Consider the following 25,843-nt stretch of genomic DNA (forward strand, 5'->3'; position numbering starts at 1 on the left):
TCCACTTCAGTAAAATGTTCAGAACTCACAATAGATCCGTTTTTTTTTTTTTTTTCCCACAAAGAAGTCCAATGCTTCAAGTTCAAAGACGATTGCAAAATTGTAATAATAAACTATGTCACTTTTCTCTCTCAAGTATATACGGTTATAAAAATTTCTAATCTGCTTGCATTCCAAGTAGGGGGGTCTTCTGCAAAGTGCACAATTATCAAAAAGGCCATAAGTTTATAACTGTCAACAAAACATAAAAAAGAATTAAGTTTTGATTCCTTGCTTTGCTCCACAGCAAGTCAATATCTACAAAAACAAAAACAGGAAAGTTTTACAATTACTTTTCTAACCATAATTCCTATGTTTTAAGAATTAGAATGTAGTAAATTCTGGTCAGAGTCTTTACCTGACGAGTGTCCATGGTCACCTCCATTAAGGCCAAAGAATAAATGCCAAAGAGAAAAATAGGAAAAGAAACAAAAACTAAAGGGGGATTTGGGTTTTTTTGGAAGATGACAAAGAGGAGAGAGAAGAACAGAAGATGTCAAATAGGTACAACATCAGAACAACAGCTTCAGTGCCTGAGAAAAATCTTTACACACCTTGAACATAATTTTATATTTAATCTGTTACAACCACAAACTTTAATGTCATTTACTGGGATTACTAACACACAGTGGTACGCATATGGAAAGTGGAAAGGAATTTAGATACATTTTTAAACATTTGTTTCAAATTTAAATCTGAAAAATGTATGGTGCATTTTTATGGTGGCTTGCATGCAAAACCTTACATGTGCAGAAAACTAACACTGTGCATTACCCCAAAACACCATGCATGGACAAAAAGGTTGGTCAGAGTCAATAGAAATTTGGACCAAATGAAATGCATCCTTAAATATGAAAGGCAAAGACTTGAGACTTTAGTGAAGGTTCCTTTTTCAGCAGGTCAGTTGCCCTAAAATTACATCCATAACTATATTACATTTTGAGGGTGACAGTTAAGGGGTTAAAAACATTAAAGTTTGTGGCAGTGCCTCATCAAAATGATAGACCATAATAGGGGCATAAGCCCTGAGAAAACCACACTAAAAATTGCAAAATTCTTTCACACAACTTGCTTCACCAGCCACGGCAGAAAGTGTCCTCAAAAAATCGGAACTTGTACCTTTTCTTCTATTTCCTTTATTTGTCTCTTTTGCAAGTCAATCCTGTCCTCCAACTCTCTAATTCTCTGCAACACAAAGACAAAAGCAGTTAGCTGGTCAAAATATCTTAAAATATTAACATGAATCTATTTAAAATCATTACATATAATTATTCTTCTTTATTTTAAAGGTGCAGGATAGAAATGAGCATCTATAACAATTACACAGTAGACTGAATAGTGAAGGTGATGCACTCTTCTTTGTCCCAGGCTGTAGAATCTATACTTAACGAGTATCTATGCGCTTCAGACCTATTTGTTTAGACATTAAGAGTGAGTTAGTATTGTGCATTTATGATGTATTAGTGTTCAAAGTGTTCCTTTGTTAGATTTTGTCATGCTAATGAGTCTGAGTACAACAGGTTTGAATGACCTCTAAGGTGTTGATGTGGTTAATGAATAACAGGTGCACAAAAACAAACACAAAAGTGCGTAAATCTACAAAGAGGTGCTGCTTGAGTGGGAGAATACTACTAGGAGTGAAGCTACTAAACTCACAATGAAACACACACAGTCACTCATTAAAAACTTGAGTCTGTCTCATGTTTTGCTCTTCCATTTCAGACGGAGTTACAGGGAGGAAACAGAGGGATACTGCATCTTTTTCAAAGCACCAGAGCTCTGGTGGCATCAGAGGTTTCAGACAGTTATCAGGGGTCAGACTGAGGACAGGCAGGACTCGACAACCTGACCGGGTTTGGTTTGAGCCTTACCTGCTGGGCCTGCTGAAGGAGCTCCATGCGCTCCTGTAAGATCTGACTGTCATACTGCCGGCTCTGCCGGAGAATCTGACGCCGCAACTTGTCCACAGCTAGCCTCAGCTCCTCCCTCTGCCTGTCTGTCAGCGACTCGGCCACCGCCTGGCATGCCGGCTGCTCCTGCTGCAGAGCGCTATACAGCGTGGCCTCCAGCTCCTCGATCCTCTGCACAGCCAGCCACGTCCACACGTAAACAGGTACAAAAACACACACGCACGCAGGGGGTGCACATGCACATGCATAGAAACAAACAGGCATGCACATGGCAGCACACACAAACGGAAACCCAGATTGCACAGAAACACACACACGCACATACACACAGCACTGTGACCATGTTAGATATAGGGAACATCGTTCCAGCTAATGGTGCTTCCTGTTTAAATTTGAACACTTATGAAGCAATCCTTTTATTAACATTAACTGTTTACATTCTCATTCTTCACTAGAACAGTCCAGTTTACAATAATACAATAAAACAAAGGGAAAAAATATATCAAATAAAACCTTAAAATAAAAAAGTGAATAAAATGGTTAGAACATAGAGACTGACTGAAGTCTTCACTTCTCTTAAATCAATGTGTAAAATAAATTAAAGGAGAACATGGGTTCAGCTTCTCTGTGTTAATAAATTCATTTTCACTTGAATTACTTAATTAAGCTCTGATTGAGAAACATTTAACAATAAAATACCTTAAAACAATAATAGTAATAAAACATATGCAGCTTAGATGATGGACAGGGATTAAGTGAGTAAAAGGCCTTCATCTAAGAGAAAAATCAGATCAGCCCAGAAGCATGTAATTACCTCAGCCAACTGAGTGTTCTAGACCAATCACAGAATTTGGATTTATATTGTAAAAGATGCAGTATCCCAACACAATGTGAGAAATGTTATTTCTATGAAACATGTTGCATTCATGACAATTAATGGGCTCCTCAATGTTTATGTTACATGCTGAAATGACAATGTTGTGCCCTTACATGTTTTAACCAGTTTATAGAGCAATGATGCTCTTCACACAGCTTTGATCAAATTATCCAAGTTTTTAATTTAATTTACTAATAAAGGTATCACTACTGCAGGTGTAACCAAAACGGCATGATACACCTACTGGACTCGTACCATGTAAGCCTGATCCAGTGCTTGCTTCCTGTAATCCAGCTCCTCTTCAAGGAATCCCTTCTGCTTACTGAACAACTCCTGCAACAAGACAGAATTACTCAAAATAATTAGCATCCTGCATGTAATACTCAAAGTCAATATGCATATGAAAAAAAATTACTAATGGTAAGTTAGCTTTTATGAATTTTTATCACTCTAGAAAGATAATGTAATAGTTATTGCCTTCAATTATAAAATGAGTAACGGTTGAAAAACAACAGAAGTCTGAACTGGTTTCATACTTTGTCGTTTTCAAGGTCAATCATCTTCTGAGTCAGTGCTGCCTCAGTGCTGTCTACCTGCTTCAACCACTGTGCATCAAAAGACAAAGGCGATTATTAAACTTAAATATTTTTTTTCATAGGTTAATCAGCAAGTTAATGTTACAGTTGCAGTACCGCAACTGTCCACAGAGTGTCACCAAAAACGCAACAAGTCAGCAAGGCTTTGATTCACCTTTTCACAGAGCGAGATCACGGTGCCAGCCTGGATCACTGCCACCTGCTCCTCATTTCTGAGGTTCTGCAAAAATTTAAAGGAAGATTTATGAGAAATATGCAGACTGATCATTAATGCTAGCTTTAAAAATACAATAATGATCACACTAACTCCATTGTCTCCCAGAATATCCAGCTTTTTCATCAACTCGGGAATGATTACATCCTGCACAGAGTGAAAATGCAGAAATTTAGAACAGCCTAACAATAGGATTGAATGTAAAAAAAAAAAAACTTTTTAAATGTGCAAGTTACCTTCACTCCTTCCTGGTGACAGTAGGTCTGCAGGGCACTGTTGCTATTCTCAGGGAATGCCGACATGTGGAGATTGAATGCAGGAGATCTGCGTTCCCTCTCCTTGTAAAAACAGATACCATCTCAAAACTAAATATATATTTTTAAAAATTGCCATGCAGTAATGATTTGTAAAGACACTGACTGTGTTGCATAATTAAATGGATAAAATCGACAATATTCAATGTGAAAAGAGAATGCAGTGAGATGGAAAGGAATGAGGATTTACTTACATGACAGTGAAACTACTGGTCAGGATCTGCCAAAACGATGGAGGTGAACTCAAACAAATCAACAGGGATGCATGCTAAAAACTGAAAACTAAAAATGTGATCTGACATTTCTTTCCTACTGCCAGGTAGAACTGCTGCACAAAAACAAAAATAATTTGATAAAATATAGTGATGCAATTATATTTACCTCAACAGACAAATATCAGACTTACTCAATCCTTACAAAATACAAAATCATTCTGGTGTCGCCATCATCCTTTTATAGTTAAAATACAAGTTTTACCTTTTAAAATGTTTAATTTAGAATAGAAGCATGCACACACAAAAATGACAAACTCAAAGTTTGAAATGGATGGTGAACTTAAATATCTTTTATTTCTTAGAAAATAATATTTATCTTCACATATTTGTTCATAAAACAAGGACAAAAACGAATCCAGTTGAGAGGATGGGTATGCAAACAGCTGCCATGCAAAAAAAGAACAGGAGAACACAGGAGCATACAATAAGGAACAGTGAGGAACACCATCTATAAAGGTTATGCATGCGTCTCTGATTGGTCACTGTATGTATGTTTTGCGCCTGGAACTGAGATTGTTATTTTCGCCTGTCGCTGACAGTTTGATGGAGGGACAGTCTCTTACTTCCAGTTCGAGCACCCTGAATTCAAGCAGCTCATTTTGGTCCCTGGCGTCCTGAACTTCAGCCTGCAGCCGAGACTCAGCCTGCTGCAGTGCACAAATCTAAAGACACAAAGTTTCAGAAATGTTACAGAGCAAGGTTTTCATAACAAAATTTTAACTTCTCAGCATAAATAGTTTAAAAGTTAAACCAAATTTAAAGATGGTAAGAAGGGGAATATTAGAGAGGCCACAACTAGTTGATGCGATTGATGATGTCGACTGGAGTAATCTGTTGCAATGATTTTCATCCACGTATTTTTTATGAATTCCATTTATATATGTTCTTTTACTTTTAATCAAAAGTTAAAAAAAAAAAAGTTTCAACTGTTTTCCTCAAAATTGTTGTCCTGCAGTCTGAAGCAGTGATTGTGTAACTGCTTGTCTGTGCATGTATTTGTGTAAGGTAGTCTCCGTTACTACTTTTAAAACATTATGTTGCACGACTTAACCGATGTCTGATTTTGTTTTTCACTTCAGTCTCATCATTCCTTCATTCTGAATACTTAGGCTTTTTATTCATCAAAAATAAAATCATCTTACTTTTTTGCCATGCTGAAAGAGCAGCTCATATTTAGACATTTCATACTCAAAAGTACTTGTTTACATTTTACTACTTAGTTGAATCTGGGGAATATTTGTGGTAAAATAAAAAATAAAAAAACAACTGAGCACCATCATGATATTCTATTTATTGCAGTTCTTTGCCATTTTAATTACTTTGCTTTGAGAGCTTAATTACAGTTCCTATTTGATCCAGTGAGGTCTTAAGCTGTTTTTACTTAGAAAGGAAAGGATTTCTAAAAAAAAAAAAAAAAAACAGAGCTAATCTTCCTAAAGTAAAGTCAAGTACAGTATAGTGTTTGTTTTGCTACTCAAACTGAAATTTACTGCATCAAAGCTGAAGAATAATCCTCAGTAAAAGAATCATCAACTGAACAGCTTATGCTGAGATAAGTGATTGTAGGCTACATAATCTACCTTCTCGTGCAGATCCTGGTTGGTCCTGATCAAGTATTGCTTCTCCTCCACCCACTTTGAATCCTGCCATAACAACCAAACACAACATCAGCAAGAATGGACTTGGCAGCAGGGGATTAAAATGTCCCCAGTGACTCTGTGTAATGAACGAAGATGTCAGCAAACATCCCCAACAAAACCAAAACATTATGCTCATTGCCATCGCAGATAAATCTGAGTGGCACATGCAAATGCAACAAAAAGACAGGAGCAGAGTATGAGTAACACCAGTTTATTGATCCAGGTGAAGAAAACCCACTTTTGTGAAAACAGAAAATAGAGCTGCATCCAACAAGAGTTCACAGTAAGAGAGAAACAGAAGGCAATCTGGGAGGAAATACAGCGGAGAAGCAAATCGGAGGAACAGAGCTGCATCAAGCCATGTTGGAACATCCAACATGCAGAAAAACAAGTAACGTTTTTTTTTTTTTTTTTACAATGAACTTTATTTAGACATCTTGCTTTTTTGTTTTTATGGTGCACTGTTATATATTTTCTTCTATCATGATTGTTTCACAAACATGCGAACCAGGACATTATGACACTGAGATCCTCATCAATTCAAAACTGATTCAAGTCAATTTACCACAAACGGCAGGAACAGAGGGCGAAGCAGAGCATGCGGTCACAGAGCTGAGAACATGCAGGAGGTGTTATCACAGGATTCTGCGGAACACCTGGTCAACATAACGCCATCCCAGCAGCAGAGCAGCCAAACAGACATGCAGGAGGGCCAGCAAGAGCAGGGCCACCAGGTTCCTGTCCCCATCCCCCGTCTTTATTACCTGTCCACTCTCTGCCAGGGCCTTCTCCAGGTCTACAATCTTTGCCTGGCAACTGCTGAGCTCCATCTGGAGCTGCTCACGTGTCTGTGGGAGAATATGCAGAATTTAAAAGTTTTGTTTATGTCCACAAATCAAGATAGTAAAGGCGGGGGGGAAAGCAGATACATACTCTGGCCTCCCTTTCAGCATCTAAAGTTCCCCCACTCTGCTCCTGCAAGAGAGCATAAGCTCGCTGCAGAGCCTGATACTCTCTGGTGAGCTGACGGAAACGGAGCTCTGACTCCTCACGGGAAACAGTCTGTCAAAAAAAAATGAAAAGGGTCAAATAAACACACTTTACAAATTTTAAATGTCTTTTTCTTGAAAGGCATTCACGAGTTATCAAGGTGAACCAATGTTTAAAACTACTAAAACATTCTTTCAATATTTATGCTTTTAATCAGATGCCAGAAAAAGAGTAAGGCAACAATCCCCCACATATTGCTGTGCACTGCTAATCAGCTGGCTGACAAAATGTTGATAGAAACTTACAAGCAGATTCACCTGTTTAGTAATATTTCTCACCTTGAAAAGCACAGAAACGATGCAAAAACGTAAGGAGAAACATCTATTACTCTGATAAAGAGCTTTAAACTTCAGGCAGGATTCTCATCAATTAAGCTAACAGATCAAAGGCTACGTCTGACCAGAATAACTAACCAACTTGTATCAGCAAATTATAGCTTTAAAGAAAGCTGAACAAGTTTCATGCACAAGTGTAATACTCTGTGAAATAATAAACAAACAAAAAAAAATCTGAAAACTCTTAAGTTTATCAAGTGTTTATTCCACATTTTTGCTTCAGACTGAGTGAAAAAAATTCAGACAAAACTAAAACTGTAATTGCTATTGCTATTGTATGCGGCTATTGCAGGAAAACCGTAGCAGCAATCGGAATTTCTTTTGCTTTTGTGTTCTACACAAAAGCCTTCATATAGGGCTATTTTTTTTTTATCCATTTAGATTTTTGCATTAATACTGTGACACCATGAAACCGTGGTACTTTTATTAAGAATATACCATGAGAATCCAAAACTGAATCATTGCCAATATTTCAGTTGCTATAATTGAAGAGCACAATACTTTAAGGCAGACAAAGAAATACCTCTTCTAAATCTTCCTCAGGTGTGGCAGGTGTGCGATCAGTCAGGTCAGTGTTAAAAGACATAAGTGATGAGGTCTCAGAGTCTATCGATTCCTCATCAAATCCAAAATATGTCTCCACAACATGCCTCTGTGGGAAAAATATGAGAAAGAATCCATATTGTGAATAAATCTCTCAAAACATGTGTTTTTGTTAGCAACTTCTATCCATTCATTCACATGTTGTCCATTCAATACTATAATTTCTAGCCAATCAGACAAACTGAATCCTTATTTGCATAACTTCTGTCCTTACCATCATGTTTATAAGTCATCTCCTGGCAACCAGAAAAATAAAGGCAAACTAAGGCACAGAGACAAATGAAGGAGGAGAAGTAGAGGATGAGAAGGATGTATTCTGTCATAATCCCAAACGACAGTACCAACACTAAATGGAAAACGAAATGTCCTCAGAAGTCATCTGTTATTTTCTGGACTACAGCAGCTATTCTGAATACCATCCAAGGCTTCAGTGATGTTAGAAAGATTAAATCTGCTTTTCTCACACTCCCACGCAAAATGGAAAAACAGACAATGAAGCTTCTGGCTACTGTCAAACCACTCCAAAAAAGCAAAAAGTCAGCAGCTGGGCTTTTCTCCCTCGCCTGGAGTATTAGGCATGTGTTCTATATTCCTAAAAGTTTGCACAGTGGTCCAAGTTTCTGTCTAAAAATCCAACCGACTGTGTCCAACTCTTGTCTAGTTGTTCAAGCTAAAAAACTATCTGTGAGGAGAGATGGAGAAAACACAATGCAGCAGGAGACTCCTCCTCCCAGCAGCATCTGTGACTTTGAAATGTCCCTTGACAAATTAGTTCAAACAAGCCCAGTCATATGCACGCACGTCAAAGCAATTAAATTTTCCAACAGCTTCACCTAAATCAAAAAAACCTTGCTACCTGGTTTCTCCTTGAAAAGAAAAGCATACTTGATTTCCTAAACAGCAATAAATAAATAGAAACTAAAAAAAGACTAAAATATTTTTTATTCAGCTGTAAAGATTATTCAAGCAGGAGTGTGTCCTTATGTTGTTTCTATTGTCCCTGGAGCCTAATTAGTCAGAAACACACACCGAGTACTAACTTAGGAAATACTTAAGGATCTGTCAGCCACAGATAGGATAGTTGCTTAGTGACACAGTGTTGGCTTACAGCTGTGGTAAAGCAATATTAAAACATACTTTGGGCAGTTTGGTTGCTTTCCGTCTGTTTTTCTTGCTCATCACCAATCGGTCACGTTCCTGAAAAAAAAAAAAAAAAAAAAAAAAAGACACCAAAAAATTTGTCAAAATCTGACTCCATACTCAGACAACACTGGATATAAATCAAAGAATGGCCACTCATAAGTATACAATACATAATAAAAAAGTATTCAGTAAAAGTTCCCCAAACTACAGGGCAGTGAAATGAAAATAGCCGTTTGACTTTTCGTGCTGAAAGATACTTAAAGAACAGAGCAACCTTTAAAAACAGAGACATTCACTGCTGATAGAGTAAAAACAAGTCACATTTCAGTCAGGGCACATAACACTAACTGGTTTGGGAGTGCGGCCCATTACTCTCTAATATGGGTAAGTGGGTCAAATTGAATTAAAGTTAACAGATATGCACTGTACGTTTTACATGGCGCCTCTAAAAATATGGATGGAATGAATGCATCCAGATGGAAAAAACATTAAAAGTGCATCACAAAAAGTTGCCACATGTGCACTTTATATATAAAAATAAAGAAATGTATTACTAAACCAGTTCATTTTAACTATATATTAAAAAAAATGAAAAGAAATAACCTGTGTTAGCTCTTCAATAATGCCACGTTGCTCAGCAACCTGCAGCTTGAGGAACTCCACTTCCTGTTCCTCGTGGGCGTGACTAAGGTCTGTCAAGGAACTCGGTCGCTTTAACTGAGGCTGAGTGGTCTGGTGCTGTGGGGGTGGTCGAGAGGAAGAAGCCTTTTCCTTCTGGGGACAGAATCGAGAGCCAAAAAATTAAGTTTTACGCTCTTCCTTTAACTGCCACTAGAGGTCATGTTTCCTACTGGACAAAAAAAATCTTAATACAATCACACAGCTTAACCATGTGACGTCATTGCTTAGGGCTCACAATGGCATTTCATTGAGTGGCAGAAAAGAGCTCTGATAATGATCACAGACTGAATGAGGAACTGAAAAACAGAAAAGTGAGGCAAGCTCCTGGACATTAGACTAATAGCAGTGAAAAATGCACAAGAATTGAGATTATTGTCATAACATACATTAAACTCTGACTGATGATATTAACAAACCCCCATAGCTGACAGTATAATTACACTGCTTAGAGTGGTTTAGAGAAGTAGCTCATTTAGTAAGGGTTAAGTTTTATTTTTAGAGCAGCTGTTGTCGTTGTGAGATTCTGACTATAGGCAGTGACAGATGTACTCCCAAAACAATTGATAAATTTTTAAAAACAATGTTTTGTCACTTTTTTACTGTGTTCATAGGAATTATCTCAAAAAGGGATGATAAATCTGTCATAAAAAATATAAAATAAGATATTTTAAAGCATGCTGTCAGTTACAATCCAGGACCAGAAATAAGAATTAAAGAGTAGAATATTGCATGTTTCACTCCACTGCGTCAAAAGTTGTGCATTATACTTAATGATGCGAGGATTGGACGCAGCCCAACAATGAAAACCTGTATCATGATGCTCTTACACACCGTTTATGAGCTAATTAGAAGGCCAAGTGAAGTTTGGAGGTCTGTCGAAGCTAACTCTGCAGAAAGCCACAGACCTCAGTGGACTCTGCTGACCGCTGTGATTTTATTTAGAACTTAATGACTGAGTTGCTGTTGTTTCCAACACTTCCACTTTATTGTAACACCGCTTAAAGATGACTGAAATATTTAGTCGTAAGTTCCCCAACTGGGTATACTGCACATTGTCCCGGTACAATGCTGGAATCCACTGAGCTACTGAGAGCACCTGGTTTTTCACTAGTGTTTGTGAAAGCAGTTTGCGTGAATAGATGCTGGATTTTATGAATATGAGGCAATGGAAGTAACCAGAACACCTAAATTCAATGATTTGGAACTTCAGCTAGTAAGAAGAAAAGTGAGAAAATTCAGACGGTGTCATCTCACCATCTCTGCATTCTCTCGACTCAAGTTCTTGAGTTTCTCCTCCATTCGCTGTAGCGTTTGTAAGAGGTCATCGTTCTTCTTGGACAGCCGTTTATTCTTCTCAAACATGGGCTTCATTTGGCTCTCTGCCTCTCGCACCCGCTTCAGCTGAACAGAGGAAGGAAACAGGGTGGGGAAACTGCAGTCTTAAGTCTTGACCTCTGCTGACTCAGAATTCCAACATGTTCAGGAGGATTAAAAATAAAGCTAAATGTTTTAATACAGATGTCAAAAATCAAATTTTTGCTTACACATTCTTATGCATGTATATTTATGGAACTTATCAAAACAATATGTATAAAGAAAGTGTTTCCTTATAACTGCAAGAGTGTTTCTCACTAGTTCATTCCTCTCATCTGCCAGAAGTGCATTTCTGTCCTCCAGCTTCCTAATGACTGAGTGGAGCTCTGCAATCTTCAGCTGGAATCTCCTCATGTCCCGCTCGTCCACCTCCTGTTGAGCAGGAGGGAGAGGGGAGGAAAAGGAAGACAACAACTGAAAAAGGGGACACATGCAGGCCAGCAGGTAATGGAGGTGGACAGGAGGGAGGATAGGATGAAAGACGAGTTGACATTTTAAACGGCCAAAATGTTTTCACCATGGATTAACTTTGAACGGTGGGACAACTCTGTCAATACGTAAAAACACTTTGCACCTAGATGATAAAAACATTCATCTCATAGATGTGCTGATTCCTATAATGTACTGAAAGAAGGTAATATAATGACTAAGAAAGGTTTAAAATGTTTAGTGATTCAATGGTTCTTCCTAATGTACCACAATACATGAAAACCTGTGCTGACAATGCTTGTGCATGAATATGGTTTCATCTGTGTGTCCTTGCAGTCCTACCTGGTTATTAAGCAGGTCTGGATTTTCCCCCAGGCCAGGCACCACCTCTCGCTTGGGGCTGCCGTGGTTGTACTTCTCAGCCTCTCGTACCTGTCCCAGCTGCTCATCCAGGGCTTCCTTTTGAAGCTGGAGCTTCTGGGCATAGCCAGCCTGCAGCCCCAACTCCCTCTCCAGAGCACACACCACCCGGTCCTTTGCCTTTAACTCATCCATCTATGAAAAGTGTTGAACAGGGACACAAAACACTTAGAAAGTGAATTTAAAAAAATCACTTTGTTTCAGAAAGTTTTGTTTAGGACTTGTTAATGCTTTTTTTTATGTTTTGGCACTACTGGCCATTTCTGGCCAGCAGTTCAATAAAAGCACAACTGATTCACCCAGACCACCTTGCATCTTCTTTTACATAAAGAAATAACTAACTTTTACATAAAATGCACACTGACCATTCTAAACACAAGTAGCAAAATAAGAGACCACAAACCCTTTTGCTTTATCTTTGACTAATTTTAGAGCCTTGTTTGTGTCTGGCATTGTGAAATGTCTGACTTCCCTCCGTAGTTTGTTCTTTAACACCAGTGTTTCCTGTGTTCATCAACAATGAGTCATTCTGCTTTCCTTTATTGTTGCTCAAACATTCCTATATTAACAATGATGACTGTTATGATAGTCCTGCAGCATTTAGGGTTGTTAATGAGTAACTGGCACAGGTGTACAGGAGTCTGCTCTTGGAGATAACAGCAGCATGGTGAATATAAACTCACAGCAGACAATTGGTCTCCAACCTTCAGCCAACATTCAAAAGTTAAGCTCTAAGCTGGAGCTGAGCTTCATCAGCAGAACATGTCAGTTTGAGACGACTCTCGATGATATTCAAATACACTCAGGACTGGGCTGGACAATAAAAGTGCAGATGCTACTTATTATGAGTGTAACGACTACAGGAATCAGGATATAAGTATTGATGCTAGAGCTTTTGGCTTTATTTTAATCATATGGCTGTTTAATACTCTTTTATTCATAGCGCAGTATCTAATTCTCATAAATTACAGTTTTGATGATACAGCTTGATTTTGATCTTAATAACTGAAAATTAATGGTGTAATCCTTTAAGAATTAGGAATGATAGATTTGTTTTGTTAATTTCAAAACAAAATGTCATTATTTATGACAAAGTGCTTTGTTTTTCCAAACAAAAATATGGAAAATTGGTTTAAACTTCACAATCTTTGGTGCAGAGCAAAGATTGCTGCTGTGCAAATGCTCTGCAACATTTGTAGAAGGACAAATGTTCTCCTACAAATGCTATCACTTGTAGCAATGATAACATGGATTCCTAAGTGTAACAGTAAATGTAGACAGCCATAAGATTGCTTATCTTTTAGTGTGAAAAACGTTTGCGTGTTCTTGTTTTGTATCCAGGTTCCTCCCTTAGTTCAAATACATGCAGGTTAGCTTAACTGTTATTTCTCAATGAGCAAACATGTCCATGTAAACATGAATGGTAATCTGGCTCTATGGACAAGCCCTGCAAGCTCTAAGATCCCATACGGCGCCTAAGGTCAAAGCTAATGTGAAGCAAAATAACAAGGACATTTATTGTTAATTATTTAAACTGTTTCTAATTTTGGATTTACTAGGAATTTTCAGAATATTTACATAACTTGGACACATTGAGTCTATATGTTATTCCTCTTTAACACGGTCTTACCAGCCTGCGAATGTCTTTCTCGCAGTCCCGTTTAATGCGATGAACTTCATCCTGGTGTTGTTGGTAGGCTGTGCGTAGATCAGCTGCTTTGGCTTTATCAGCTTGCAGAGCATTTGCCAACGCCTCCTCAGCCTGCTTCCTGGCTGTTTTTTGCTCCTGAATCTAAAACACAAAGACCCGCACACATAAATTAATATTAATAAAATGTGAAAGTATAAACAACCCAGACAGAGGTTCATATATTTATAAATACTTGTCATCCCATTAAAATGCTGTAATTTTTAATGCTCTGTTTGTTTAGAAAACACAAAGTAGAACAATAGCTTGGCATGCTTTCCAACTTGCTTCCTGTTTTTCAGCAACAAATTTACAAAGGTGTCTGAAGTATCACAAGAATGTTGACACACCCGCACACATTTATTCCCAGTACATGCAACTTAATAATTACTGAAATGAACAAAGTCATAAAAGCTACACAAAATCTGTTGGGCATTTATGATTTCAAAAACCACATAGAATGAACAAATAATGAAAACTCTGGAAAACAAATAATTCGTATCCCCACAATAGACCTGCGCAAGGTCTTTATGGCACATAGAAAATGTGACATCCATGTGAATGAGAGCTGTGTATCAGTTTAAGTATATTAGTTAAATATATTGACAAATTATCAGGAAAAAATGATAAAAATCTGCAGTAAAATTAGATATTTTGTACAGACTTTACATAGCACTCTGTTCCTAATACTTGTGGTCCTGATTCCCATTTAGTCAAATTCTTTCTATATAACAAATGTTCACCTCTGATCATAACATAAGGCTTGCTTATTGGAGTCACACTGAATTACAGCAGGTGATGAGTAGATTATAGAAGCTTAAAAGCGGGCACTTAACATCGCAAAAGCATTTAAAAATTGACTGGTGGTCAGTACAAAAACACCAAAACCAAAGAAATACAAACTGTGAAGGAAAATTAAATTATTAAGTTCTCTGTCACACCCACATGAATGAACCCACCTCCTGCTGAAGCTTTAGCCTCTCCCCATCAAAAGCTCTCCTCGCCTCCTCCCGAGCCTCTCCGAGAAGGGCGTTTTTAAGCTTGTCAGCTGCTCCATCTCTCAGTGCATTTACAAGTCCCTGCAGCCTCTGCACCTCTGTGTCCCGGATCTTGATCACCCGGGTTAGCTCAGTTTCATGCTGCCGCCCTAGAGCCTCGCGAGCAGACGATATTTCGCGTAGCTTTTCTTCGTGGAGTTTGGCACGCAGGTCAGTGAGTGCTACAGCGTGTTTGTGTTGTTCAAGCTCCCGGGCCTGTCGCTGCTCCTGCAGACGCTCTCGGAGCTTACACACCTGTGAGAAAGTGGACACCAAAAACAATGCTATTGCTGCCCAAACATTGAAACGGTTCAATTGCCATAAGTGAAAGCCTGTCCTAAATATGCCTGCTGTAAGAGTGAAATGCATGTATGGAATATAAGCATGTATATGTATTCAGTTGTTTTTCGTCTTTAATTAAACAACATAGTTTTCATTTGTGCCAAATGCCCTGAACAAACAAAAGTCATGTGATGTTATGGACATTGTCCAAATCAAACAATGAAGGATAAAAACAGATCATGAAGGGAGTGTGCATGTCAGTAGGAGGATACAGTTACACAGAAGCAGTTCTTCCTCCTGGGAGAGATCCTGCAAGTGAAAGACATCTTTCCTTTGGAACTTTCTTTTGTTATTGTTAGCAGAACTTGACATTGAAAACCAGGTTGGATCATAAACAAAGCTGTAAATACGTGCTCAGGATGTTCAGGGGCTTCAATGAATTCAGATTCAACCTAAAGGGTTTTTGGTTTACCTGAACATCACTGACTACCAAACTACTCATTACAATGAGTTTATGAAAGGTAAGAATTTATAACCTATGCAATATATGCAATTAATAGCCTAAGAGAATGAGATTTTTAACAGCAAGTATTAAGTTGTTCAATTATGCCAGTTGAATCCGGTTTAGTTGGTTGATTAAGTGATATTTCTGCAGGTTGAACATAGATCACAAAAAAAGCTGAATTAATTAACCTGTATATCACCACTTGTCAATATGCTTCAGATTGTTGTATTTAAAAACAGGCTTCTGCATCCAGAAATTTCTGGAAAGGATTTTTATAAAGAATTTAACTTCTATACTTCTATTGCTTTAAGCAAATCCAATCATATAATTACCCCTTTTGACAAAAAAATGTTTTTATCTGCACAGTACACTATCAGAGCCTGAATGGAAATGTGCTGCCTCAGTGCCTGTCCTTCATGGCACAACCCTGACTCATCTGTGGACAATGTGCTCTTGTTAGTGTTAAGGAGGGAAAGCCTTCACTAACAGAGCCACTAAAAGCTTTACTGGAGTTGTGGTTTACAATAATTATACTGCTGGCTTTACTAAGAGTTAAAACACCATTTTCATGAGAATCAATTAAATATATATTGTGCTATATAAGGATGGAAGGAAGCCGTGCAATTATTCTTTCCAGAACTTCTTTTCCAGCTTTACTGTGTCTGTCAGAAATTTTGATATATTTATATCCATGAATGTCATAATAACTTTAAGGTTATAATAATTTTTGTAATAGTATAATTTTACAGTAAACATAGAATTGGGTGGAAGAGATAATTAAAAAATCTGTTTGTTTCCTGCCACAAATTTAACTTACAAAGATAGTTATTTTCTACAGGGTTGATATCAGACTATTACAGAAGCATAATGTTAGTCTGCTTTATCCATTCCAAAACGAGTTAGGGTGCATGTTTGGGATCATTATTAAGTTGGAGCAACCAAATGTGCAGAGATGAGGAAATTGGAGGATTTTCAAGGTCATAACTCATTATTTAATTCACTTTGTGCAAAGCACCACTTTGAGGAGACATTAGGGGTCTGGTGTCTCCTCTAGACATCTCCTTAACTATCAGACCAAAAAGGTTTATTTATTATTGGGGGTGATTAAAAGTTTAAAAATTAAACAAATCTGTTGTCTGTCGGCCTCCATTTAATAATTACGCCTGACGTCAAATGCAGCTGGAACTAGAACACATGCATTAGCGGGAAGCACCACAACAAAGAGGAAACTACAATAATGAAAGGAGACATTCAACTGGCCCTGACTTCGTTGAAGGCAAAAATTTTGTTTTTTAATCGAATGTGCTGGAGGACCAAGCTTGGCATGAGCTTCACTGTGTGCAAGGTTTGCAGAACGAGGATCAAGCATTTTACAAATGTAAAATGTGCGGAGCCAAGCTACAGCGGAGCCAAAGGTAAGCAATACCCTCCTATATGTTTTTAACTGAGATAGCTGTGCCACAGCTTTACCAAAAGACTAAAGGTCAGCAGTGCCTTTACCTAATGGACCACAGTGGAACTTATGTGATGCAACCTGTAACAATTACGTCTTACCATGGATTAAAACTTTATAAATGTGAAAAAGACACTAATGCCATTCTGTCTTGTAAAGAAGACATGAGGATCCTTTGCATACCGATAGATTGAAGCAGAAATTACTATGAATTGTTTTTAATCAATTTTGAATCAAATTATGATCATAAAAGTCTGAATTGAGTAGGGACAGAGTAATAGACTCCCATTCCAATTATTATTATTATTATTAATTATTTTTGTCGGCCTAGTCCATTGTTTCTCCTCACCTTGCCCCGCTCCTGCTGCAGTTCGATCTGAATGTCCATCAGTTTGCTCCTAAGTTCCTCATTGGTGGCCTGCGGTGAATCAGCCATCACCTCTGATTTCTCCGGCTTCCTACCCTTTTTAGAGGGTTGGGCCGATGGGGGTGTGGTTGATGACATAGCACTCCAGCTGCCCTGTCAGGACAGACATAAGTGTGCACCAAGTGGCGAAATGGAGGAGAGTGTCAGTCACTGCTCCTCCTCCCTGCAAATCCTTGCATCTTCATCTTCATCTCCACATCACCGTCTACATCGTGACCAGGAGCTGTTGGAGCTTTCTGTTTAAGAGAGAAAAATACAAGCAGAGAGAAAACAGAGAAAAAAAATTCTGAGTCAGTATTAAAAACTGGGTTACACAAAACTATCCCACACAACACTCTGGGCCCGAGCCGAATGACACACCACCACCTTGGAAAACAGACTATTTTGGGAATGTTTACTCTCTCCCCAGTCACCAGTTTCACTTTTCTTTCTTTTCTTTTATTTTTTTTTACATAAGGGTCATTTATCATCAGTCTGTTGCACTCCCTAGAGTGCACTCACAGGCTACATAGTGCATGAAAATGCGTCTGTTCAAGCATTGCAATCCCTTGTCAGGAGAATCTCACTACAATCTTCTTTCAATGAACAAAGAAACTATAATAAACAAAAATGTTTTCTACAGACATCCCATGATTTGCATCACTAGCTGCATCGCAAATCTATTCTTTATCAGAATAAACTTGTCTTAGCCCTACAGCAAATGGTGATTACACATTTTTGGCTACTTCCCCAGCTAGAGCAGAGATACTGGATCGACTTCAATCCACCAATTTTCATGTTGGGACCTTACCAGCTGATTTCAGCAGAAAGAACATGTAAATTACAAACTGAAAGTTTTTTCGCTAAAAAAGGGGTTTTTAACAGTCTGCTTTAATGGACCCCTGAGTAAATTTGCTTCATTTCAGCTCGACGTCTTGGCTCCATTCATCCTTTTTCCATATCAGTCTCATGTGGTTTTGCAGTGGCTACACAACATAGTGAGCACCGACATTGCAAAGTGAAACTGTCAAAATGTTGCATCAAAGGAAGTGCAATGTTATGAAAGGCAAACTGAGAAAATCATTTCAGGCAACAGTGCTCACTGTCAACAATGTATGAGTCAGGCCTGGAAATGATTTTAATTTATTATTCGAATTATTTAATTACAGAAAATATTAATTAGAACCACAGGTTTGTCAAAATACCCTTGCTATTATTGCCAAACTGAAAATGGATTTCATTTGCTCAATTTTATTTGAAGTAGGCAAAACACAAAACCAGGATAAATATTATGTTACCGATTTCAGAATAGGGCACATGGTCTATACCAGAAGCACATATTTTTCCTTACTTTTATTTTGATTATGTGTAATAGATAAACACAGTAATGTAATAATCGGACTAAAAAGAAAACATATTTGCTCTAGATCAGCTGTGTAATAAATGATTCTTTCATGAGTAATATCCTGATAAAGCTTTAAGAATATGATATAACATTCCCTTTTTTAACCAGCTGAATTCAGAAGCTCCCTACTGACATCCAATCCTCCACTGAATCCATTAGAACATCACTACAAGATTTGTCTCCACCTCTCGCTTTACCACCATAATGAGCTCTCAGAAACCATGACATCAACTTGACTAAGAAAGCTAACAACATGATTGCTGATATTTTTAGAAGGAAATAAATGGATTTTTAAAATATTTACCTAATTTTGCCTTTGTCTGAGCTGGGAAAAAGTAACCAAGGCACATAAGCCTAAGCAAATAAGTAATTTAAATTAATTACTTATCCACTCCTTGTTTCCAGCCCAGGGCGTCCATTTCTCCTGCACAGTTTGTCATACATGTGTTGCTGCACTGACACAAATCAGTTGAGCCGAAAGTGGGCAGCTCCAACATCGTCTGTAACCCAGTAACCCTCGAGTCTTTCTGCTGACTTATTTAATAAATAATGTAACAAGGAGAGAGCTGAAGCATTTAGACTCGAGACGCTTCCATCTATTTCGACACACATTTGCCAAGCTGCCTTACAACATACACAGATGGCAGAAATTGTTACCAAGGCAACTCTTGCTGTCAAAAACTCTCATTTTCTCAAAAGCAAAGGATGATGGGAAGGAGGAATCTATTGATGGATAAAAAAATTGCATGGAGGTTGTATATGGGAAATATCCCTACATAAACACATGATTTGCGTTTCATCTTTCAGTCGATCTCAGCTGAGGGAGGTGAATTGATTGCAGCGAGCATGGAAGCTGAATTTACGCAAGCCACTCACATGAGATAAAAGGTAAAGATGGAAGAGTGATGGAACGAAAGACATCCGAAGGTTCATCAATAAGAGAAACGGAGAACATAAAAATTTAAAGGAAAATAAACGCATCCCTCAACCAGCCTTACCCATCTTCCTCTCTGTCCTCCTATTTCATCCAAGCTTGCTGCAACACTCCGACCCGCTTTACTAGCATGCCGAAGTTACGGATCTCACTCCGATTCACAAACATGGAAAGAAAAAAATCATTCACACAGAGAGAGCAGTGAACACAAACATGCTTTCTCTCAGCCTTTAACTGACCAACCAGGGACAAACACAGCTGACACACATTCACACTGGCACCAAAAGCTCTCACTGCTGATTCACATTAAGAACAAATGCTGTATTTACAGTAGCACTGAACTGAATAGCAATCACATGCAAAAGGAATATGACTGCACATGTATGTACTGTGTATAAGCTTGCCACCATTTCTCACATGTCTATGCTTGCCTGTGTCATTGGGAAAGACCAGGTGCACCCGGGAAGAAATGGCTGTGGGGCATAACGGATGAAGTGTAAATTTAATTCCTACTTGCGCCTAGATGAAAGTCTTCCTCAGAAACCAAATGCATATTAAACACTTTTCCATGCTTTCTTTCTGTTTAAGTTTTTGCGAACTGAAATGTCCAGACTCTCTCTCACACACACACACACACACACAGAGCTATGTCACTTTCCTCATCTTCAACACTACAGTGTCATCTTTAGATGTTACAGTTTTAGAGAAGTTTGGATTCAAGATTATGAAGGTTTTGGGACTTAAGTAAAATGACAGTGAGAGCTTTTATCTGTGAATGGAGAGCAGATGGAACAGTGCTGAACATTGCCAGAAGCGTTGGTCTAATAAAATTACAACGAGCACATCAACGACTCATCCAGGAAGTCACAAAAGGGCCCAGTAAAATATCTAAAGTGCTGCCGGGCTCACTTCTTTCAGTAAAGCTCAGTATTCATGGTTGAAATATCATGGGTGAGTTCCACGACAAAATCCAGAATTCATCTCATATTTGACAAAAAAAAAAAACATCTGGATGACTTCTTATACAATCTTCTGTGGAAAGCTGACATCATGTAAGACTAACATAATTTCAGAAAAATAACATCAGCCAAAGATGGTGGTAGAAGTGTGATGATGCAACAAAGACTTCTGCTCTCTACCAGAAAAACCTGAAGAAGTCCAGCCATTCTTTGGTGACCTTAAGCTGAAACACACTTAGGTTAAGCAGCAGGACAATGACCCAGAGAACACCAGCAAGTCCACCTCTGAATTTCTAAAAAAAAAAAAAAAAAAAAAAAGATTCTGAAGGTTTATGAGTGGCCTAGTCAAAGTTCAACTCTGATTAAAGATGCATTGATGTAACCTGTAACACATCATTAATCCATTAAAAGCCAAGCCTCTGAGGCTTGAATTAAAACAATTAATTTAAAAAAGACGAAACCAAAATTTTTTTACAGCAATGTACAAGACTCACTGCCAGGTTTTACAATATTTGAATCAGGTGTTGTTGCTAAGACTGACACAATCAATTGTAAGAACATACAGGTTTTGCTACAGATTGTATATGAAATGAGAATCTAAATAACTAAAGTGAAATAAAATAGAAAAAAAAAACAGAAGAAATCTGCAAGAGGGCAAACACTTTTTTTTTTTACAGCACTTTATGGTGCATGCTGCCAAGATGGCAAGTGGGTACTACTTTTCAAAGTTTACAGTTTATTGAAAACCAGGAATGTCATACGGGAGACTGGAACTTTTTATAGGGGCACTGTGAAGCTAACAAGCACCTTTAATGTTCACAGAAGCAAACAACTGTCAACTTTGGTCAAAAACCTTGAATTACCTCATTCTGTTCATGTAGAGTCACATTTTGAGGCTGTACCAGCGTCAATATGATTCAAAACCAACCAGATATTATTTTGCAACAGGCCAAATTTAATGAATAAAAAAAACATACTCGCTAAAAACAATTAATGTGCCACCAACATCACTGCAGCTAAACTGTTTTATTGCAACTGCAGTGCCACGCTTATGGAGGTGATAATAAACCCCTACGGACTGTGATGTTGGAACAACTTGAGGTTTGAGACATAAATGATTCCAGACAAATTAACGCAAATAGGATGGCAAGCAGATGAATAAAAATACAGCTTCAGCTTGTACCACAGACTCATGCTGTTAATCTTGACTTAAATCTAGCAGTATAAAGTGTAAAAACACAACATAAGTTTTACAAAAATTAAAAAAAGTTCTGCCTTATTATAAAGCAGCACTGGGTTTTAGTGCTTTTACACTTTAAGTTTAATAACTTACAGTAAACGCAGGATATTCAAACATTTGTTGTTTTTTTTATTTAGAAATAAACTGTTTTTTTTCTCTAAAAGCCAAGGTTTGATATTTTTAACATCACTATGTAAAGTAACCACTTTAAACAGCTGGAAACAGTTGATCATGTGAAACCTGAGGCCTGTGGGGGAAAAGAAGTCTGTCTGCCTACCATATGCCCATCAACATTTCTACCCCAACCCTATATCTGGATGTTTGCCAGATATTTACAATCTCATCACATTGCTTCTAACTGTTTCAATCTGCTGATCATTCTCTTAATTGATAGTTTGTCCATTCTAAAACCTTAAGTTGTTTTGTTAGACTGTTTTTCTTCAACCCCTGCACAAAACAATAATAAAAAAAAATGCTAATCATAATTACAGATCAACCATTGAAGTTTTTCCTGGTGGAAACGGCTATAAATTTCTCTTGGTGGTCTTAGTGGCCACTTGCCGTTTTATTCCAAGGATCATAACAAATAAACAAGAAAATCATTTGCAGGTTTCTTGACCAGGGTATTAGTTTTGAACTCAAAGCATATGTCCCTGAACTAAAAAATTAAGATATGATTAGAAATTTGGGGGCATAATTTTATCTCATTTAATACAGGAAAGAAAAGTCATTTTTTTCATGGAAGTTTACATAAAATAAAAAAAAATAAAAAATAAAAAAAAACATAAAAAGTTAGGACAAAAATAATACTGTACACTTATTAAAAATATCATGCATCTGAATACTGTAATTTAGAGAAAGAAAAATGTATGGGATGGTCATGTGTATACTAAAAACAACAGACTATTTGCTGTTGTTTTTAGCAAATAACATGCTGTGCAAACAACATGGATGTACAAATGAGAGCATAGCTGTTATTTGAAATGAATGAAATGCAGATAGTAGGGATATAAATACTTGAGATTGAGATTGTTGGAAACTGTGGCGGTTGTAAAGCTTTATAGCCGCTTGGAGGAAGGAGCTGCGATAACGCTCCTTTGTGCACCTAGGATGCAGAAGTCTATCACTGAAGGAGCTCTCAGTTGAGCAACAGCTTCAAGCTTTGAGTGGAAAACTTTGTCCATCAGTAATGTTGTTTCAGCCAGATTCCTTCTGTCTTCCACCAACTGCAATGGGTCGAGGGGGCGTCCTAGGACCGAGCTGGCCTTTCTGATGAGCTGATCTACCCACTTCCTCTCAGTTTTAGATCATCTACTGCTCCAACAAACAACGCCATAAAAATGGCTGATGGTACCAGAATTAGAAAGGTCTTCACAGGCACCACCTGAACTCCAACAGATCTCATTTTCCTTCCCAGGCAAAGTCAGAGCCTCCTCTGACTTTGCAAGCTTTATTCTCTCAGGAAGAAGCAATGTGTGTGTGTTTTTGTGTTATTATAATAAGAAGCAAAAATAATAATTAAAGTAACAACACATTTTAAAAGTTAGTTTGTGAATTTAGACAGATTAACTTTCTGGGCAAACCAATGTAGGCTGAAAACATGCTCATTGTACATTAACAGATGGTTCTTCTCAAAGCCAGAAAGACCACACAGAACTACCAACTGTCAAACATTAACTAAATTTCAATGAAAAATTAAAAATATCCAACAGCCTCACAGGCAAATATGAGCTCTAGTAAAGACTTCACATCTCTGCTAGGGTTAAACTTTAACTTAGATTAAACGGATAAGCTGATTCCACTGAACATGTTTTTACTCATACCACACATTTGCTACCAAGCTGGAGGGGTTGGGGGGATAGGGGGGGTTACACACTGTCACACATTTCACACTGCAGTAACATCAGCAGACTGTAAGAGTATCAGAACAGGTCTGGCGGCTCTCCAGACATCCCTCCACAGACCACACATACACAGTCAGCAGTCTAGAGACTTAGGCCATGGTAGGGCTGATTGTTGGAGACTGAAAAGTACCACAGCTCAGTCACTAGGTGACCCCAATCACTGGTGAAGCCAAACATGAATTAGACATCTTTGGATGTTAATTTTATTACCCAGTCTCTGATGAGATTATTCTCTTTCACTGCAGGAGAGACTGGGTGTAGCTTCAGCAAGTACATAATGTGTATGCAAGGGTTTGCTTTTGCATACATGAGCACATCTGCATGCATCTTTGCAATAATAATTACACCTCCTGCAGGACAGTCCAGTGCAGTAGTGACAAAACTTTTTACACTGAAGGTGGAGAGAGATGCTCCAAAGAGAGGGTCCTAAACACATGAGAGTAATAGTTCACAGGATTATTATGGCACTATACAGTTTGTCAGTGAATAAGGGATTATGAGTTAGGGATAAATTGGAAAAAACAATATGTCTAGAAGAAATCAGCATAAAAAGGCTGTGTGAGGGGTAACGACTACTTGATAATTAACAGGAAATTGTGTTTGATAGAAAAATGAGATAACTCAAAGTAGAGGATACATCATGCTTTCTGATCAAACGGGGTTGATTTACAAAGCCCCAGAACTCCTAATATGACAGCAAGAGAGAAAGCTGGTAAAGGACTATACTGAGATGTGTTAGAGGTGGCCCTAATGTGATGTGGCCAGACCCCTCATGGGAAGTCAAACAGCAGATTAAAGGTCAGTGGGTTGCTGTAGGGGAGTCGGTGCTTGTCCGACTTGCCTGCCAACCACACCCCGCGGCGACATGCGAGGGGCTGCCGCAGCATCCTCCAGCCACAGAGAACTGAGGTCCACATTCTGGTTAAAACCACAATTCACGTTCTCTTATAAATCTTATTTTATCACCAAAAAGGTGGGATGAAATAATAAATATCTGTAAAAGGAGACAGACGTTAATTACTCACGTCGGGTAACGTTATCACCGCGCTCCATGCTTCCTCTCTGGCTAACTGGTGGACTATTTTAGTAAAGCCCCGCATTATTCACATTCTTTAACGAGTCAAAAAACTCTTAGGTTTCTGAAGAAAAAGGCCACCAAACTCCCGAAACTAAAACCCAGACAAGATGAGACATCTGGTGTGTTAAGTCCTCCACTGCACCGTTGCTACATCATCAAACACGGGTAACGGAAGCGGCTAGCCGCTTGTCATTCCACAAATTAATCGGCATAAGTTATTTAGCATGACATTGCGAACAAACTCACCTGAAATGGAGGTCCTAAGCGCCCGGTCACAAGTGGCTGGATGATAGTGAAGCGTCGCTGCTTTTACATCCAGGAAGGAAGGGAGGGAGACTGGCTGGCTGGTTGGCTGGCCGGGGTGGGTGGGTTACGGTGCGGAGATCTGAATCAAAACACTTCATGCACTTTTAAGATGCCCGGTACCGCTTACTCCGCTCAAACGCGTCTTCTCCATAAATTCCACTCATGTCCAGACGTAAACACAACGACCAAAACTGTATTTCAGCCACTCTCCTCCAGCGACACACAGCCAGTAGCAGCGCCTGGCTTCTTCTCCTCCCCTCGCGCGCTGGACGTTATTTTCCTCCACAAACGTTGGAGTCCTCGAGCTACGTCACACGTTCCTTTACATTACATCTCCACGAGGCCGACAAATTAATAAATAAGTAAAACACGGTTAGTGACTGCAGCCTATCCACGAGGGCGTCGCCAGCAGCGTGATAGAGGTGCGACACCTGACTGCGTGTTCACGGATGACACTGAACGCGTGTACATGCGTGAACACGCAGCCTGGTGCGGGAGAGGGGACGTACAGGATGTGCGGTCACACACAGGCAGTTACTGAAGATATATAAAACACAATGAATACCCAGCTTTTCTAAACAGAAATATGCTTTTACTTTGGACACAAACGTGTAAACGCACCTCTTTGTGAGTTTTTTTTTTTTTTCTCACAATACACATTTTAGTAATATAAACTTGACTGGTTTTAAAACAATACATTCTTAAACTTGGCCTAATGACCACCAACTTTCTCTGATCCCCAAATTT

At 38.4% G+C, this 25,843-nt stretch overlaps 1 protein-coding gene across 1 annotated transcript; it reads right to left on the bottom strand.

The window, feature by feature from the left end:
- Window positions 1-206: 206 nt before the first annotated feature.
- jakmip1 (janus kinase and microtubule interacting protein 1) lies at window positions 207-25,574 on the bottom strand. The gene is made up of 23 exons (XM_015025242.1): window positions 25,037-25,574; window positions 17,214-17,527; window positions 14,547-14,879; window positions 13,531-13,692; window positions 11,823-12,035; window positions 11,310-11,423; window positions 10,932-11,078; window positions 9,600-9,770; window positions 8,991-9,050; window positions 7,774-7,902; window positions 6,799-6,927; window positions 6,630-6,713; window positions 5,806-5,868; window positions 4,789-4,887; window positions 3,873-3,974; window positions 3,730-3,783; window positions 3,577-3,642; window positions 3,363-3,431; window positions 3,082-3,159; window positions 1,911-2,120; window positions 1,159-1,224; window positions 398-474; window positions 207-297 (listed from the first exon to the last, which is right to left on the bottom strand). The coding sequence occupies exons 2-22, from the start codon at window positions 17,367-17,369 to the stop codon at window positions 424-426; spliced, it is 2,556 nt and encodes an 851-aa protein (XP_014880728.1). The 5' UTR covers window positions 17,370-17,527; window positions 25,037-25,574; the 3' UTR covers window positions 207-297; window positions 398-423.
- Window positions 25,575-25,843: the final 269 nt, after the last annotated feature.

Source organism: Poecilia latipinna, unplaced genomic scaffold, assembly GCF_001443285.1.
Source record: "Poecilia latipinna isolate Pla-1442-1.1 unplaced genomic scaffold, P_latipinna-1.0 Scaffold95, whole genome shotgun sequence".
Taxonomy (NCBI): Eukaryota; Metazoa; Chordata; class Actinopteri; order Cyprinodontiformes; family Poeciliidae; genus Poecilia; species Poecilia latipinna.

What these genes read in the sequence shown, in the direction of transcription:
- jakmip1 (XM_015025242.1), bottom strand. Translation starts at nt 17,369, where the DNA reads ATGTCATCAACCACACCCCCATCGGCCCAACCCTCTAAAAAGGGTAGG. An exon ending in GTCGAGAGAATGCAGAGATG is followed by an intron (nt 9,771 to 10,931) that starts GTGAGATGACAC and finishes TTCTGTCCCCAG; the next exon opens with AAGGAAAAGGCTTCTTCCTC. An exon ending in AAGCAACCAAACTGCCCAAA is followed by an intron (nt 7,903 to 8,990) that starts GTATGTTTTAAT and finishes TTTTTCCCACAG; the next exon opens with AGGCATGTTGTGGAGACATA.